This window comes from Pseudonaja textilis, chromosome 4 (genome assembly GCF_049901715.1).
Source record: "Pseudonaja textilis isolate UNSWEBS1 chromosome 4, rPseTex1.2, whole genome shotgun sequence".
NCBI lineage: Eukaryota > Metazoa > Chordata > Lepidosauria > Squamata > Elapidae > Pseudonaja > Pseudonaja textilis.
Genome location: NC_141993.1, coordinates 28,887,498 through 28,906,104, shown reverse-complemented (window position 1 = coordinate 28,906,104; position 18,607 = coordinate 28,887,498). Strand labels below are relative to the sequence as shown.

The following is an 18,607-nucleotide window of genomic DNA, read 5'->3' as shown; positions in this document are numbered from 1 at the left end:
CCTCTTGAGCTCTGTTTTCATCAGCAGAGGGTTACTTACAGGAGGCCGTTGCAGCCGAAAACAGAGCTCAGGAGCCTATTTTCTCTGGCAGAAGGCTTGGGCCACCACAGGCACCTCTGACATGAGTGATGTCGAGCTGACCACACCCACTCTGGCCATGCCCACTCTGACCCTCCGAGGTAAAATACAATCCTGATGTGGCCTTCAATGAAATCGAGTTTGACACCCCTGCTTTAGAGATTTGTGAATTTTGAAAAGCAGATTAGAAAAGAATTAGATGTGAGGTTCCTACAGAATTAGGGGGCTTGCATAAGCACACCAATGTGCCTACAGTCCCTGTCCTATTGTTTCTTTTATGTATGTATGTATGTATGTATGTATCTTATATGTATCCATGTATTCATAACTGTTTTTACTTATACCTATTATCTTGTAAGCAATTGACAAATAAAAAAATATATAAAAATAAAGAATTGCTTTTGATAGTCTATAATTTAATTCTCTAATTCTGTAATTGTCCACTAGAGGGGTCTCTGACACAATCAAGAGACATCAATATAGCCAGTATTGCAATGAAACTTGTTGAGAATGAAATTTTTAAAAAGTCAGATGCCATACTTTCTTTTGCCAACCATCGACTTAATCAAACAGGACTCAGTAACTTACGTGAATTGATGAAAAGTTTATCACTTAATTCCAACCAGTTTATATTTGGTCTTATTTATTTGTATCATTTGTCACCCTCTCAAATCTTATGACTAATTTCTCTTTATTCTTCATTCCTAAACCTTTTCAATCACTCAGGATTTTTCACATTTTCCCCCAGAAAACTCATTTTTATTCCTCTATATTTGTTCTTCTGTTAAGATGAAGAGGTGAATGGCTGTGAGTTCACCATGGAAGTTCAGCTGAGTGCCAGAAAAAGAAAGCAAGGCAGGATACCTGGTAAATCAATGCTGGAACTCTCCTTATTGCACAAAGCTAAGATTTTAATATCTTCACTGTGTGTAGCCAATGGAGAAAAAAAATGATCTTTCTGGCCCCAATGAGTAGTGAATAATCACTTTTTGCATTTACTGCTTAGAGTGAAACACTTCTAATGCATATCATTCCTTTAATACAAAGATTTAATAATGTAATTAATCCTTACATGTTTCTGATCAGAAATCAGTTCTTTTGAAATTAATGGGACTTAAACCAAATTAATGGATCAAAATGAATCAAAGTGTGGGGAAATAAAAATTTCACTTTAAAAAATAAATCTCTTCAAAATAAGGATTTCATAATAAATTAGAACTTTAGAGAACCATCTGCAAATAAAAACTTTATGTCCTATCTTATTATAGGCATCTTCCTCTGACATTTAGCTTTTCTTTGTTAGGTTTTATCTTATAGCTGTAATAAGCAAGAACATTAGATTACTACTCTTTTCAATTGTAGATATTACTATTATCTATAATCTGTTCACTAACTGATCTTGAACATATATTTGCTGTCCTATTCAGATGATCTTTAAACAGACCTCCAGAATCAATGGACACATGTGCGAAGTTGGCTCTTAAAAATAGGGTATACTAAACTATATATCTGTTGACCCACAAATAAGGATCTTATAGATTCTTATTATTGAGGACATTGCTGGAGGGTAGGCAATCAGGAATTATTCATTCCCAAAACTTGTAGCCTTTGTTCCACAAAGAGTATGTATGTCCTGGATTTTACTAGAGAAGTGAGGACATACTATCATGTCATGTAATTCCATCATGCATCCATCCAGAGATCATCCAAGTGAGGATAAAATGTAGGTGTTTTTTTTTTTTTTGGTGAAACCTAAGAATAAAAGATAAGGAGGAACTAAAAACTCCACCAGAATGTTCTATTTACTGCTGCCACTACATGAAATTATCTCGAAATTAAAGAAAAGAGCTAGCTTTATCCTCAGGCTGATGAGATTCAGCAGCCTTAAGTGGAGAATATTAAGGAAGGTGATGAGATAGCAGTCTGCACATGAACTCAGAACTATGATCAGTACAACATCCTGCTAGTCTAGATTGGCTTCTTTGCTTGCTGTGAATCCTGAAGGTTTCTATTAATACTGACAGGCATTCCCTTCCTAATACTCTTTGACCTTCCCTGTCGCATCTCAGCTGCAGTTTTTTTTGCTAATCTTTTCATTCAGTTGTTTACTGATAGAGCATTTCCCTGCCTGCCAGCTTCCTTTTATAATGCTTATGCTATGTTGAGTAAGTTTACAAAAGGAATCCCCTCTGTATTTTCCTACAACCCTTTACGATCTGAACTAGGACTTCCCTGTTCGGCTCATTAGCTGTAGATGATCAATAAACTCCTTCAGATTATATTATTGCCTTTTTAAAAAGTTTGGGTTGGTTCCAGCTAAAATATAACATTGTAAAGACATACTAATTATGACCGATGGATGCTTGAAACTCTTAAATGGACTTGAAGTTGGGTGGATTTAGCTGCAACTCAATATGCCCTTACCAGGGGTGGTATTCAGCCGGTTCGCACCGGATCGGGTGAACCCGTAGCAAGAATTTGCCATGGGTCGCCGAATCAGTAGTACGTTCTGGCTGGCCACGCCCCCCCCACCCGGTGGCCCTCCCGCCCAATGCTTGCTCACCCCGCCCACCTGCCTGACATTTCCCTCCCGACAATCAGCTGTAGAAAAGATCAGCTGTGCCAGGATTCCCCTTGCTGAGGCCCAGGAAGGCAAAAAATGGAGGGAGGAGCTCAGCCCCCCCCTTTATTTTTTGCCTCCCAGAGCCTCAGAGGAGCCTTAGGGGAGCAAAAACGCCGCCCCTCCCCCCCGAGGCTCTTCTGAGGCTAGGAAGCTCCCAAAACAGAGCTTGGAGGGGTGCTGTGAGCCTTTCCCATGCTCTGTTCCTTTTCTTCCAGAGGCTTAGAGGAGCTTTAGGGGAGCAAAACCAACCCCCCCCCACCCCCGAGGCTCCACCGTGGCGAGGAAGCTCCCCAAAATGGGTGGGGGCTGCAAAAAAAGCCACGCCCACCCAATCACATGGCCACGCCCACCAAGCCACGCCCACAGAACCGGGAGTAAAAGTTTTTGAATCCCACCACTGGCTCTTACCCAAGATGGTTGAAATGGAAACGGCAATTCTCCCTGTGATGGTGCAATCCAAGGTATCACCTGTCATTTTTGGCACAGAGCCCTTGGAAGATGCTTCCCTTAATATCCTTCTGAGCTTGTCATTTCCATGCCCTCCCAAGTGAGCCAAACATTCCCTTGGCAGGTTGCTTCCTTGGTTTCTGAGAGACGACTCAAATAATATTAAGAGCCATCGTTGCTGCTACAAGGCCACATACCTGTGCCAGAAAAATTTCAAGCGAGAAGGTCTTGACTTATTGAAGACCCATTCACACTAACTGTCCCTTCAGAGGAAATGGACCGCATGGAGTGTATTTACTGGCAAGTGCTTGGTTAATGTGGGAATGAGCAGCATCTTCCCTTTTGGCCATGTGGACAATTTTTCTAGTATTATCGAGCATCGCAGGAAGGTGTGCAGGAATCTAAAATGCACACATTTGAAATAGGTTTGAAAGACAGTAGTATTGCAACTAGGAATAGTTTAACCTTTTTACAGACATGTTAGAGGAGTACCATCTTCTTCTTTCCTCTCATTAACCATGCAGCTATGCTGCAGTAATTGAATTTAAAAATTGCAAAGTTAGCTGTAGTGTAATCATTGATATGACTGATTTTTCCAAGCATGTGTATCCTTCCAGAATAATTTTATTAGTTAGAAATACTGGCTTGCAGGACCGGAGGAAAAAGAGGACAGAAAAAATGGGATACACAGCAATTTCCGCTATAATGCTCCATTAAAAACTACAGCTGCTGTTCAGCTGGGAGCATTTGGTGTTCATGTGTTAACAGTGCCAGGGTTGGAAACTATAAAAGCCAACGAGTCTCTGAGATTTGGAGGAGAAGCAGGATGAGAGACCCCGGGAAGGATCTTTGCCCCCTTCTTGTCTGTGGTTGGTTTGTCTCCACTGGATTAGATGCTGGTGGGGCCATCCCTGCATTGCTATGCCTGGCATGAAAGAGTCAGATGCAGAAACCCTACTGATCTTTCAGTCTTCACTGGTCCGGAGGCAGCACAGTTGAAAGAGAGAAAACGAAGGAGATCCGGCTGTTTTCTTCTGCTTCTTTGTTTTGAGTTGAACCCCCTGGAATGCTAAGCATCTTTTCATGTGGAATCTCGTTTTGCTAATGTACTGGATGTGATTTTAAAAGAAGGAGGAGGAGGAGGAGGAGGAGGAGGAGGAGGAGGAGGAGGAAGAAGAAGAAGAAGAAGAAGAAGAAGAAGAAGAAGAAGAAGAAGAAGAAGAAGAAGAAGAAGAAGAAGAAGAAGAAGAAGAAGAAGAAGAAGAAGAAGAAGAAGAAGAAGAAGAAGAAGAAGAAAGCTCCTAGAGAAATTATTTATTTTAGGAATAAAATCTGAATGGACTACTAGTTTCCTAATATTGTTTGCTCTTCTGTGGTAAAAGACAGACATGGATGGAGCCAGGAAAGAATCTGAAAATGGGTCTTTGCTGATAGATGCCTCCTCACATTTCCCACTGGTGGATCCCTTCTCACAACCATTGCACTTCATTGAATCCTGGAATTTCCATCTACTCTCTGCTCTGATGTTCTTGGTGACTTCCTTGTCCCTGTTTGAAAATTTTATTGTCATTTTCATCACTGTTAAATTCAAACAGTTGAGGCAACCTCTCAACTATGTCATTGTGAACCTCTCCGTAGCTGACTTCCTTGTATCTCTGGTTGGAGGAACAATCAGCTTCCTCACTAATCTGAAGGGTTATTTTTATATGGGCCATTGGGCGTGCGTCCTGGAAGGCTTTGCAGTCACCTTCTTTGGTAAGTGGAAAGTTTGGGGTTTTTTTCACAACCTTTTAGAACAAGTGACATTTGCACTTTTAACTTCTGTAGTTTGTGTGGTTATGGACCAGGTAAAAGGCATGTGTGCGCACAATCTGCAAACTTCGTAGTGTGTACACAGTTGACACCGGCTAATACTGCCAAGCTGGCATTTGCTAATGCTGATGTTGATTATTGAATCAGACACAAAATGATTTCTTAGTAACTGTTTTCATTTCTGAAGCCAGAGAAAAGTACATAGTGCAAGGCAGCCCTTTTTAATATGTGCATTTATTTATAGAGATGTCTCTCTTAAAAGATTGAAGAAAAAATGTTTTTTAAAAGAGGTGGGAATAATGCCTACTTTTGTAATATAATTTGAAGCAATCATTATGAAGTGTGTCTCCTTGTCAAATTATATTGCATCCCAAGGTAACTATGATGTTCTCAGTTGATTAAGTACCGGTCAGTTAGTTTGCATCTAAGATACACATAAAAAAAAGCTGGATCCTACATATTTTCCAATCATCTTAGTATCTTTTCTAGCAACTACAGTTACTCCCTAGGTTAAATTTAGTAAGCTGTTCTACTTCACTGTCCATAGTACTGTTTTAATAAAATTATATTGGATTAAGATTAAGCATTGGGTTATCCTGTGTTGTAAATTACGTCTTCTTGGAGTGAAGCTGGATTCTTTGTGACTTTATGGGATACATTCTTGTAGATTTTTTGGTAAAGATATAGAAGTGATTTGCCACAGTTTCTTCTTGGTCTCTTTTTCAATCCAGTTTTACCCAGAAGACCTCCCTGCAAATACTGTCCAGGGATAATCCCATTGTAGAACTTTCCTACTCAGTAATAATGTATAATGTACAGGAGTTGTTTTTTTGTAAATTTAAGTGTTGAGATTTTTTTAAAAGAAATCTATAACCTTACGTATGGTGAGGGAAACCTACTGAATTCAGCACATTCAATTTCTATGAAAGATGCTTCACCATCTAATCCTGAGACCTGATGTTGTCAACAATTGAGGGAGGAAGAAGCTCTAGAAGTGTCATGTCAACATTGGGAAGAAGGGCACCCGGTTTCTCCTGTTGGTATCCATTGGAATAGGACTAGGCAGTGATGAAACATTGCATTATTTTGGTGTCAATTGTGTCCCCTTGTGAATTTATATGTGTCATCACAATATAAGCATAAGCATCCTCACAACCAGGAGGCTGTGAGTTCGATCCTAGGTAGAGGGAGATATTTCTCTCTCTAGGCACGTTGAGAATATATCTGCTGAATATAACTCCTCATTGGTGACAGGAAGGGCATCCAGACAGTAAACACTCAGCTCCATTCAGGTGGTCAGACTCCACACCACAAGGGATTATGGAGTCAGTAAAAGATGATATTGATCACAATATAAGCGCAAAAGAATGGAGTTTTTGTGGGTGATGTCACAATGCGTGTTCTATCACTTTGGAGTCATCACAGTTAGGGATGCCTGTGATCTTCTCCATGTTCTGTTGTCAATAACATGCTCAGTTCCACCAACATCATTAGATATCATCAGACAGGAAAGTTGATCAGAACAATGATGTCGGTAGACATGGAAATGTGTCTAAATATTATGGAGGGAGGTAGAGAAAGAAAATTCAAAATAAAGATTCCATTTTAAGTGTCAGTCCTTACAGTCATTACTGTATTACTATCTTCAATCCTTGACGTAAAGCCTCAGTGCCTGAACATCATCTCTACCGTATATCAGTGTTGTAGTCTGGGAATCATGCAGAACCAGGCACATAGGTTATGCTGTATACCTTCAAACAGTTCACATTCCAAACAGCCACACTGTTTTGGACTGAAGCAACAAGACTATTTGAATGCTCTGATATTTGCTTTCAAACTTTTGATATTGTAAACTGATTTGTATCACAACTTTCTGTGATGAAAATCAAGGTGGGTTCCATTTCCTTCTAATTGATTGTAATGATCCTAGGACAAATTTCTCCCTAAATTATCCAGAGAGCTTTGTGGCCAAGAAACCCTGGATCAGTGTCCAGGCAGCTTCTTGTATCAGTTTTGAGGAAAAAGCCAAGGCTCGGGACTAAAAGAACATGCTTTGGGTGGCCAAAGTTACAGTATTACTGTTGATGTATTCAACCAGGCTTGAGAAAAATTACTGTCTGGTATTCTGGAAAATAAGCCACCAGTCTAGACCGGTGGTCATCAACTAGTGGGCTGGGGACCACTGGTGGTCCACAAGAAAATTTGGGTGGTCCGCAGAGAAATGTCACCCCCAAAGCATCCCCCAAAGCAATTGATCGAGGCTGCATAGGAACACAAGGCTGCGCTGCCCACATGGCCCACGGGAACACAAGGTTTCTGTTGCTAGCATTGTGAACAACACGAGGTAGTGAGGGGACGGGGGAAAGGGTGGAGGAGGGGAACTTGCTCCACTCGCCCCATATGCCTGCTGGCCACCGGGCTGCTTCTTTCCACTTCTTTCTTCTTCTGCTTTTGGCTGTACACAAGGAAAGCAGCAAAAGTCTTTCTTTCTCTCCCCCAAACTCTGCCAGAAATGTGTCTTTGGGACCCTGCAAAGCATCCTGCTTCCAGAGGCTGTGCCGGTGCAACAAGTCTCACAAAGACTCACTTCTGGCGGAATTTAGAGGAGAGAAAGAAAGATTTCTGCTGCTTTCCTTGCAAGAAGCCAAAAGTCTCTCTCTCCCCCCCTCTCCCCGCCCCCCGGGAACGGAGCTGGTGACAGTATCCTGCAATTCCAAATAAAGAATGATCGATTGGTAGGAAAATGGGGTGGGGGGAATTTTCCTGCAGATTTTTTTTGGGATTCTACCAGGGCCTCTGGTCCACGGGATTTAAAATTATGAGTTTGGTGGTCCCTGGGGTCCCAAAGTTTGGTGACCCTGGTCTAGACAATGTATTGTTACATCCGGAAGAGAGCTTTAGTGTAGAGCAGGGATATCAAACTTGATTTCATTGAGGTCTACATCAAGGTTGTGTTTGACCTCAGCGGTTGGCATGGCCAGAGTGGGCATGGCCAGCTTGGTGTCACACATGTCAGGGGCATCTGTGGTGACTCAAGTGCTCCGACAGCAAAAATGGGCTCCCAAGCTTTGTTTTTGGCTGCAATGGCCTCCTGCCCCCCTCTGCCAGTGAAAGTGGAGCTTCGTTTTTGCTGGCGGAGGCACTGTGGGCCTGTCCTTCACTGTTTCCAGGGCAACCCTGCAGGCTGGATCTGGCTCACAGGCCTTGAGTTTGACACCCCTGGAGTAGATGGTCCTATAAATGGAATTCTGGACTTAGGTTTCCTTGCTGGAAAGCTGGCCTTAATTGAGTAAACTGGGGTAAACTATTCTCTTGCTCTGTAATGTCTCTTATTCTCATTACAGGCATCGTTGCCCTTTGGTCACTTGCTTTGCTTGCGTTTGAGCGCTATGTTGTCATTTGCCGTCCCCTGGGAAACTGGCACTTCAAGGGGAAGCATGCTGCTCTAGGAATAGCCTTTGTGTGGGTTTTCTCCTTGATATGGACAATCCCTCCAACAATGGGGTGGAGCAGCTACACTCCCAGCAAGATTGGGACCACTTGTGAACCCAACTGGTAAGGCAGTTCAGAGAAGCAGCGTTTGCTTGACCACTTTTCATCTAACAGAATCTAACAGGTTTACTTGCACCTCTTTCGTAGGTATTCTGGAAAATATAACGATCATACTTTCATTATTACCTTGTTCACCACTTGTTTCATAATGCCCTTATTGGTTATTTTGGGATCCTATGGAAAACTGATGCGGAAACTTAGAAAGGTAGGTGCAAATGTTTTTTACCGTAGAAATATACGCTGTAATATAATTTATTTTATTTATATTAAATTTACATGCCATCCATCTCACTATTGAATCGACTCTGGGCAGCTCACAAAATAAAGACGAATTTCAAGGCATGGCATTTTGTGTTAAGGGGAAATATTTTAGCAATGGTAAATATGTAATCTTTAATATGCCATCCTTAGAAACCAGGACATCTACGATGCCCTGAATAATATTAACTGGCCCCCAAAGTTAAATATAAAGTTTATTTTATTTTATGAATGAAATCTTAGGCAAGTACCAAATCAGTGGACAATTACAGTGACTTCACTGAAGGATACTGCAAAATTGCCATTTCCACCCTACTCCAGGGGAAGTTTCCTGCAAAATCCCATTCCCTCCCCACCCCACTAACCTGCTTTCCAGCTCCGTTCTCCTGTGCAGGGCAACAAAAGAAGACCCAGCCAATCAGCTGGGACTCGGGGGGCAGAGAATAGATGGGGGTGGGGCCAGTCAGAGGTGGTATTTGCTTGTTCTCCAAACTACTCCAAATTTCCGCTACCGGTTCTCCAGAACCTGTCAGAACTGGCTGAATATCACCTCTGGACAGATAGCCTTCAACTTACGATAACAACTGAGCCCCAAATTTCTGTTGCTAAGCGAGATAGAGAAGTGAATTTTGCTCCATTTTACAACCTTTCTGGCCACAGTTGCTAAGTGAATCACTACAGTTAAGTTCATAACATGGATGTTATGAGAATCTGGCTTCCTCATTCACTGTGCTTGTCAGAGGGTCCCAAAAGGTGATCAGGTGACCTGGGACACTGAAACCATCATAAATATGAGTTGGTTGCCAAGCTTCGAAATTTTGATCATGTGGCCACAGAGATGCTGCAGCAGACATAAATGTTCAAAATGATCATGTCATTTATTTCAGTGGTATTGTAACTTTGAATGGTTGCTAAATGAACTTCATGTGCACCACAGATGGTATTCAACAGGTTCTGCCCAGTTCTGGAGAACCGGTAGCGGAAATTTTGACTAATTCAAAGAACCATCAAATGCCACCTCTGACTGGAGATTTTACAGTATCCTTCCCTTGCCACGCCTACTAAGCCACACCCACAGAACTGGTAGTAAAAAAATGTGAATCCCACCACTGCTGTGCATATATTTTACCTCCATGGATTTAAGTGCCTTTTATTAGCCATATGAATATCCTATTAATATGCTTAACAAATAAGAAATCAGTTACCCTCCAAATCTTGCTGAATTGCAGCCCCTAGCATGCCTTACCATTGGCCAAGCTGCTTAAGGTACCTGGGTGTTGCAGTTCAGCAAAGCTGGGACCAACGGCATCCTTAATTGCTGGTGAAATGGAAGGGCAGAAGATGGATATGGTTTATTTTTGGATGCATTTTGATGCAAACACCAAGGAAAAGGCCTTTCCTTTCCTTTCTCTCTCCCTCCCTCCCCCTCCCTTTTCCTTCCCTCCCTTCCTCCCTCCCTCCTTCCTCCCCTCCCTCCCTCCCTCCTCCCTCCCTTTTTCATTCCCTCCGTTCCTTCCTTTCTCTCTCCGTTCCTTCCTTCCCTCCCTCCCTTTCTCCCCCCTCCCTCTCCCTATCCTCCTGTCTTTTCTCTCCCCTCTCCCTCCTTTCCTTTCCTCCCTCGTTCCTTCCTTCGTTCTCTCCTTCCTTTTCTCCCTCCCTTCCCACCCTTTCTCCCTCCCTCCTTCCTTCCTTCCCTTCCTCCTTTCCTTTCTCTCTCCTCTCTCCTCATCCCTTCCTCCCTCCCTCCATCCTTCCTTCCCTCCATCCCTCACTCCCTTTCTCTCCCCCTCCATCCCCTCCCTTTCTCCCTCTCTCTGTTCCTTCTTTTCTCTCCCCTTCCCTCCCTTCCTATTCCCTCCCTTTTTTCATTTTACAAAAGCCTGACTCTATCTGATGGATCGATGCCTAAAACAAAACAATGGTTTAGTGAGAATTTGAACCTGGGCCTTCATAACTTTTGCTTGATGTTTTAAGCACGAAGTATTACAAACTCTGATGCATTTCTTCAAAGCTCTTGCGAAGTCTAAGATCACACGTTAAGGATTCTTCAGTTTATTATCTTATATTTAAAAAGGACCCTGGAAATCCCTAGTCTTGCTTAAAGAAATCTCAGCCCTACATAAGCTTCTCATAGGCTTATTAAGAACTAGCCCTGATTTGTCTTTATGCATTCTGGCAGTTTTATGAAAAGTAACATGAGGCCTTGCAAATTTCAATCATTTATTATTTTTAATTGCATTAGAATTGAAGCTATATATGCACTGAATTATTCATTGTTTTGCATTTAGTGCGTTGTTGTTTTGCCTGGGTTGATGATAAGCATCTGTAATATCCTTAGCTTGATCTATTCTAAATTTTGACATGTAAGCCACAGACTGATTTAGGTTTTGCACGTAAAGAGGGTCTAATTTTCATTTGTGCTGTTTAATCCACACTTGCATCAGAATGCTGGGCAAAAGCCCTAACTTTGCTGACCCATCAGGGGTGTCAAGCTCAATTTCATTGCAGGCTGCATCAAGGTGGTATTGGACCTCAAGGGGCCGGGGTGGGTGTGGCCAGGGTGGGCATGGTCACCTCGATATCTCTCGTGTCGGGGCTGCCTGTGGGGCCCGAACACTCTGACAGTGAAAATGGGCTCCCAAGCTCCACTTTTGTCTGCGGCGGCCTCCTGCCAGTAAAAATGGAGTTCAGGAGGACTGTGTGCAGCTCTTGTGAGCTCCGTTTTCAGCCGAGATGGCCTCCTGCAGCCCTCTGCCTGCGAAAATGGAGCTTTATTTTCATTGGCAGAGGGCTGGAGGAGGCCGTTGCAGCCGAAAATGGATCCCGGGAGGGCAGCATGCTTTCCTGGGCTCCATTTTCGTTGGCAGAGGCACCGTGGGCCGGTCCTTTGCTGTTTCCAGGGTGGCTCCGTGGGCCAGATCTAAGCATCCCGCAGGATGTTTCTAGATGTTTCTCTTTTCTTTCTAGGTTTCAGACGCTCAGGGCAGATTAGGGTCCGTACAGAAGCCAGAAAGACAAGTTGCCAGAATGGTGGTGATTATGATCCTTGCTTTTTTAATCTGCTGGACTCCATATGCAGCCTTTTCCATCTTGGTCACCAGCCATCCCTCGATTGAGCTGGATCCTCGCCTTGCTGCAATCCCAGCCTTTTTTTCAAAAACAGCCACAGTTTATAATCCAATCATCTATGTCTTTATGAACAACCAGGTACTGGTAGTTAAAAACACAAACTCTTATGAATCCATGAAGAAAGTTCCTACTTGGTTTTACTACGTATTCTTTAAATTGATGAATCTGACTAACAGCATATTAACTCTGGGCTCTAAGGGAAACAACTGTCATTCAAAGGGACCAGGGAATAGTCACCCCAGTATTGGTAAGGTAGATTTCAAACACTGGGCCTCGTTTAGTTTCTCCCATTTATTTTCTGTAGCAGGGGTCACCAACCTTTCGTACCTCAGGGACCCCTAAATTTATAATTTTAAATTCTGCGGATCACTAATATGATTTTTTAAAAAAGATAAATAGTATTTAGTGCAATATAAAAAAATGCAAATAATTTTTCTGTGGATCACCGAAATTTTCTCATGGACCACCAGTGGTCCACAGACCACCGGTTGGTGATTGTTGTTCTTTAGCACATTTAGTTGCATTTAATTTATATTCTGAACATCTTTGAGCCACCCATGGCTGAAACTGTTGCAGTGCTCCCTAATCTGGTGCAATTTTGATACATACATCTATTTTGCTGTTATTGCCTTTTGAAGCAAGCAATGTAATGCAAAGCACAGAAAAGGAGCAAGCAGCAATAAGCCAAAGAGATTAAAGCCATGTGATCTGAAAAGAAAATATAGCTAAATCTATTCTAATTCATCTTAACATCATTTACTACATTATTCATACCTTCCTGTCATTGTAAAATCATCATTAGTTAAATTATATGCATCCTCCAGTTTTATTTTTATGTATTTATTTAATTTGTTTCCCACCTTTATTATTATTATTTTTTTACAAATAACCCAATGCGGCAAACATATCCAACACATCTTCCTCCTCCTATTTTTTCCCACAACACCCATCCTGTCAGATGGATTAGGTTGAGTCACCCAACTGGCTTTCAGGTCTTAAGGAGGGATTGGATTTCACACTCTCCTGCTTTCTAGCCTGGTGCCTTAATCATCAAACCAAGTTGTCTCTCAGTTCATTTATTTCTCATCTTTGCTTACTTCTGCAGGATCCAATCTGGGTCAGCTCCAATACGAGTCCAAAAGCACACAAGACCAAACCTCTGGTCCTGGTGACCAACCCAGATCAGATCCTGCAACTTATCCTGGGACATGTGTATTATTTTATTAATCTTCAAACAACTAATGTACAATTAACTCATGCAAAGTCTTCCATCATCCATCCTCTTTTAATGACCCCATCATCCCTTGAGGTGTAAAGTCTGGGCAACTGAATGGAACTGAGTGTTTACTGGCCAGATGCCCTTCCTGTCACCAATGTGGAGTTTTTTTCCCAAGCAGATATATTTTCAGTGTGCTCAGAGAGAGAAATATCTGCCTCTACCTGGGATCGAACTCACAGCCTCCTGATTGTGAGGCAAGATCTCTACCTCTAGGCCACTCCACCACTCCCATGCAGAGTCTTCCATGATTGAAGCCTATTCAATTCATCATGCAGTTTTGTTAAATCCGTAAGCATATCCTTTTCAATTATACCCTTTTGCCCTTTATACCTCCTGCCCAGCATAAAGTCACACTGAACTTTCCAAATGTTGGTCCCCATTATCTACTGTAGCCTTTCATTGTGCCAAACGCTTTTCTAGTCATACTTCACAAACTAACCCTCCAATAGTTTTGCATTCACTTTTGTATTCACTCTCTCCTTATACACGCTTTCAATAAATTGCACAGCCATTCCATAAGCAAATACATCCAAATTTTAACATAATCCAATTGTTGTTGCTATTTGCAAAGTCATGTCCAACCCATCACAACCCAATGGATAACGTTCCTCCAGGCCTTCCTGTCCTCTCCCGTCCCCCGGAGTCCATTTAAGCCCACACCAACTGCTTCAGTGACTCCATTCAGCCACCTCATTCTCTGCCGTCCCCTTCTTCTGTGGCCCTCAATCGTTCCCAGCATTAGGCTCTTCTCCAGTGAGTCCTTCCTTCTCATTAGGTGGCCAAAGTATTTGAGTTTCATCTTCAGGATCTGCCCTTCTAAAGAGCAGTCAGGGTTGATTTCCTCTAGGACTGACCGGTTTGATCGCCTTGCAGTCCAAGGGATTGCAATCATCCAATTACAATACCAGAATTCGGGAGTTGAAGTCCACAAGTCATAAAGGGGCCATAGTTCCCCTCCCCTGAATTACATGATTTGTGCCTGGAACTTTACCATTCTTTGCCCTCTCATAATTTCCCTCTTGAACATTCTCATAAACGTTGATTTATTGATGAAATATCGATTGTAACCATTTGTTATTTCATTTTAAGTTCCAGAAATGTCTAATCCGGCTGTTCCGGTGCAGTGGACAAGAAACAGAAGACACCAACATGAATCAGATTTCAAAGAGAAGAGTGCTAACACGTACCAAAGCGTTTGGCAAGGTCTCCACAGTTACAGCCGGTGTGACTGTCTTCAACCAGAGAAATGAAGAGGAGAGAAGTAACTGATAATCTTTTACTTGGCTTTCCATTTCGGAAAGCAAGATCTGTCCAATGTGGCTATCTCACTTTCTGAGAGGATGGAGTCAGAACTCTGCCTTCCTTTATCCTTTCCATTCCAAAATGGCAGGCAAGACAAAAACAGATAAGAAATAACTTTCTAACAGGATTTATTACCGCATTTAATTGACATCCATTTGAGCTCTTACCTATTCCCAGCTTGTTACAAACAGACTAACTCCAGCTATTCAGAGCCAGCTTTCTGTGGTGGTTCAGATGCTGATCTGGAAGCTAGGAGAGTATGAGTTCTAGCCTCTTTTAAGGTATGACTTTGTGCTCCTGACAGACAGTCTCTCAGCCCAACTCACCTCAAAGGGTGGTTGTAGTGGGAAAAATAGGAGGGAGGAGTATTATGTATGTCCACTGCCTTGAGTTACTTTTAAGTAACAAAGTTAGGATAAAAATCTAATAAGTAAATAAATACTGAACTTCAGCACCCAGAAGAAAGTCCTCTGTGTCCAAAGTGTAGTGATTGGAAAAGACTGCAAATCCACAGGGTTGGACAATTGCCATTTCTCAAGGTGGCATAATGTGCTTGTTCTTGTAATAGTTTAACCCGTCTTTGGCATTTAGAAAATGTTTCCTGGGTTGGAGGACTTGACAACATTTCTCAGATGCTTCTGTCCTTGTCTGGCTGAAGCTGAATTAGTAGAATGAAATAGTCCGTATGCACTGACCTTGTTAAGCAAAGCTAGTCAGACCGAGTCTAACCAGAGGGTCTTCAGTCATTTCAAAGCAGAAAACTCCAAAAGATTCTACTGGAGAAAAGTTAAAATTTATATATATATGAAAGATATTTCTTAATAATTATTCAAGGAAGATAGATCAGATGTTCTCAAACAACTTTTCCCCCCAGCCATTTGGGTTTCTCTTTTCATCTCCCTCCATTCTCTATTCTTTATTCTAATTCAAAGTAATTATTTCATCAAATCAGGCACTATAGTCTATAGTCACATTATTTTCCAGTTGATTACCCTTATTAATTTTTGAAAGTGTGATATCTACCGGCTATAAATTACTGTGCTTTCAGGAATGTATTTGTGCATCTATCCACGGTACACATTTATGTTTGTGATCAATAGCTTTTGTGGCTTTGACCATATGCACACTCTGTATTTATAAACTTGAAATAATTTCTGGAAAGTTCAGCCATAAAGTTGATTGAAATCCAACATTGCAAATGTAAATTGCAATATAGCCGTTCACTTTTCTTGTTTCTGTTTCTTTTTTCCTATGTGATTGTAGCTTTAATTTAGAAAATGCAAAACAGAATAGGAAGAAAAGTGGAGGAACTGATACCAGTGCTAAGAGTTTCAATCATGTAAGATACCTTTCCTATTAGATGTCCATAAAATTGCTTGTTAACCCTTTAGCTAACATTATGTGCAATTGTCCCCCGAAAAATAAAATAGAGGAGGAAGTTTTAGTTATATTATTATTGTTGTTATTAAATTATTATGTGGCAAATATTTCATAACCATCATTCACATCCTAGTTACCCCAGAAACTCTTTACATGAAGCTGCCTTTAAGGACCACTCAAAAGCTGCAACTAGCCCAGAATCCAGTAGCTTGAGTGTTAATTGGTTCCCGCTGCTGGAGACAACTTATGGCTTTGGACCTGGCATTGACTACCAGTTGACTTTGGAATGTAATTTCAAGTGCTGGATTTGACCTATAAACCCTTGGGCATGGTGACTTAATGATTGGTAATATGAACATAATTCCAAGCTTAACTAAAAGGACTACCTGTATTAGATCCTCTAGAACAGAGGTGTCAAACTCACATCACGGCAGTTTCACATGACTGCTGGGACTTTTCCCCCTTTGCTAAACCGGGCGTGGCCAGCGTGTGACACATCTGGCCTGCAGGCCAGGAGTTTGACAGCCCTGATCTAGAACAGCAATTTTCAATCTTACCAACTTTAAGTTACGTGGACTTCAACTTCCAGAATTTCAAGCTGGCTGAAGCATTCTGGGAGTTGAAGTACACATATTTTAAAGTTGCTGAGGTTGAAAAACACTAATCTAGGGAGAGATTATTCTTAATTCTCCAATTTTGGGAAGTACGAGGAGCTGAGGCCTGAAGGAATTGCTTTTTGGTAGCCTCCTTGTAGCGGATACAACTCTCTGCCCCAGCTCAACTTCAAGAAGATGCTGAAAATTGGCTTTTCCAAAAAGATGTTTAATCAAACATTTTTATTTTCTTGCTTTTTTATTATTTTCATTTAGATTTATGGATGTGTTTGCCTTTTGTTTTTACTTTTCTGCTTAAAGTGAATGTTTTAAAATTATTTTTCATATCATGTAAACCATCAGATCTGGATTGATGATGATGGGACAAATGTAAATAATACATTCGTGAATAAAATGCATCTTGTGTCTTCCAGCTGTATTACTTTCTTTACAAGGCTTGAGAATACAAAAAAGGGGCACAATTATTTGTATGTAATACATGTGTCAGGATTCTGGCAGTTACTCCAATTAAATCATGAGCCTCGAGCCACACTCCCAAAACTAAAGAAGATTTATTTGAAGGTAACATTCTACGTCCGGCATTTACCTGGGCGTAGCCAACTCTGAGATATGTAATTCACTGTCACCCTTGATTCTGCTTCCCCCTCCCACCTATCCACAGCCAAGAGTCATCAATCATGCTCTCCAATTAGATTTTTGCACATCAGAAGCTTCAGTCATCTAATCACTGTTTGAAAAAAATATGAATGTAATGTACTTTCGATTCCACACTGCTGCCTGCTCTTTGAAACTCCCCCCTTCTTTCTGTTGTCAACTATAAAATGATTATACAAAATGTTTTATGAGTTGACAACATGTACATAAGCAAGAGGAGCATATTTGAGCCCCCTAGTTGGATAGAATTTTGAATTTTCTCCTCAGGGCCACAAATTGGTGAATTGTAACCAGTATGACTAAAGGATTTGCAGCTATCTCACCCTTGATCAAGGAGAAGTTACTCACTGTGGTCCTGGATGGTAACAGAAATGCCTTCTGTTACTAGCACTCACTAATACAAACTGGCTTATAAAGCCTGCGGAAATTCTTGGTCATCCAAGTCATAGTTGTCTCAAAGGTGCTTTTTTCAAAAGATAGCTGGACTGTTTTTTCCTCGAGGAAGAAGAACAAAACATTTCCCTTCTCACTCAAGAAATGTCAACAGTTCTGGTGGTGGTGATAGTGGTGGGGAAAGGAAAGATAGGTTCTGATAGGATGGTCATGGAAGAAAATAGAAGGATTATATTTCTTTGCAGTCATTGTTAGCCCTCTCAGAGAGCTTTTGAGGCCACTTGGGGTTTATCTGTGCCTTCAAGGTCACTTGAATCAGGGTTTGTTTGATTGTGGAATCTTCTTGGACTTGTTATAGTTTGGATCAGCTGTCCAATGATATTTGAGTTGAGGAATTTGCAACACCTCCCAAATTTAATTTACGGCTTCTACACAGACTCATTCAACTCCCGTTTACAAAGAACCAAGACGCCACCACAAAGCTTTTCTCACCGTTATACTTTATTGTATTCTTCTTCAAAATCATGCAAAGAATGACGATGAAAAAAATTACTAGAATTAAAACAGAAGTCCTCTTGTGACCACTTTATCATGTATTTGTGTACATAATACATTATGTAATATTTATTATGTGACTCACTGCTTTACCAGCTTAATAAATCAGCCATTATAGGAATCGAGCTACAATGTATGATAACAAAAATCTCTAGTTGCCTTAATTGCTCCCAGGTTGAGGACATGTTTTAGACTATTTGGGAAGCTGGATTTTTAGCATCTTAGGCACAAAGTCAACTGAGTTTTTTGGGGCCAGTTACTTTCTCTTAACCTTAGGAAAGAGGAAATGGTAAATGACTTCTGAAAAATCTTACCAAGAAAATTCAGGAAATTGTACAGGCAAGTCTGGAAATAAATTCCATATATACTTGTGTAAACGCCCAAATTTGTTTTCTTGAAAATATACCCCCCAAATTGTGTTTGGCTTATCCACAAGACCAAAACTCAGCCTTTTAAAGAAAAAGTCTTTAAATGATACTATAAAAGTTTGCATATCTGAAAATTGCTAACAGGTATCAGATGATGCAGCCT

At 41.2% G+C, this 18,607-nt stretch overlaps 1 protein-coding gene across 1 annotated transcript; it reads left to right on the top strand.

Annotated features, from left to right (window-relative positions):
* Positions 1 to 4,536: 4,536 nt before the first annotated feature.
* LOC113442749 (vertebrate ancient opsin-like) lies at positions 4,537 to 14,594 on the top strand. Its single transcript, XM_026710510.2, is given in 5 exon segments — positions 4,537 to 4,903; positions 8,305 to 8,515; positions 8,600 to 8,717; positions 11,738 to 11,977; positions 14,268 to 14,594. Coding segments are annotated over 5 exon segments (1,263 nt in total).
* The last annotated feature ends 4,013 nt before the right edge of the window (positions 14,595 to 18,607 follow it).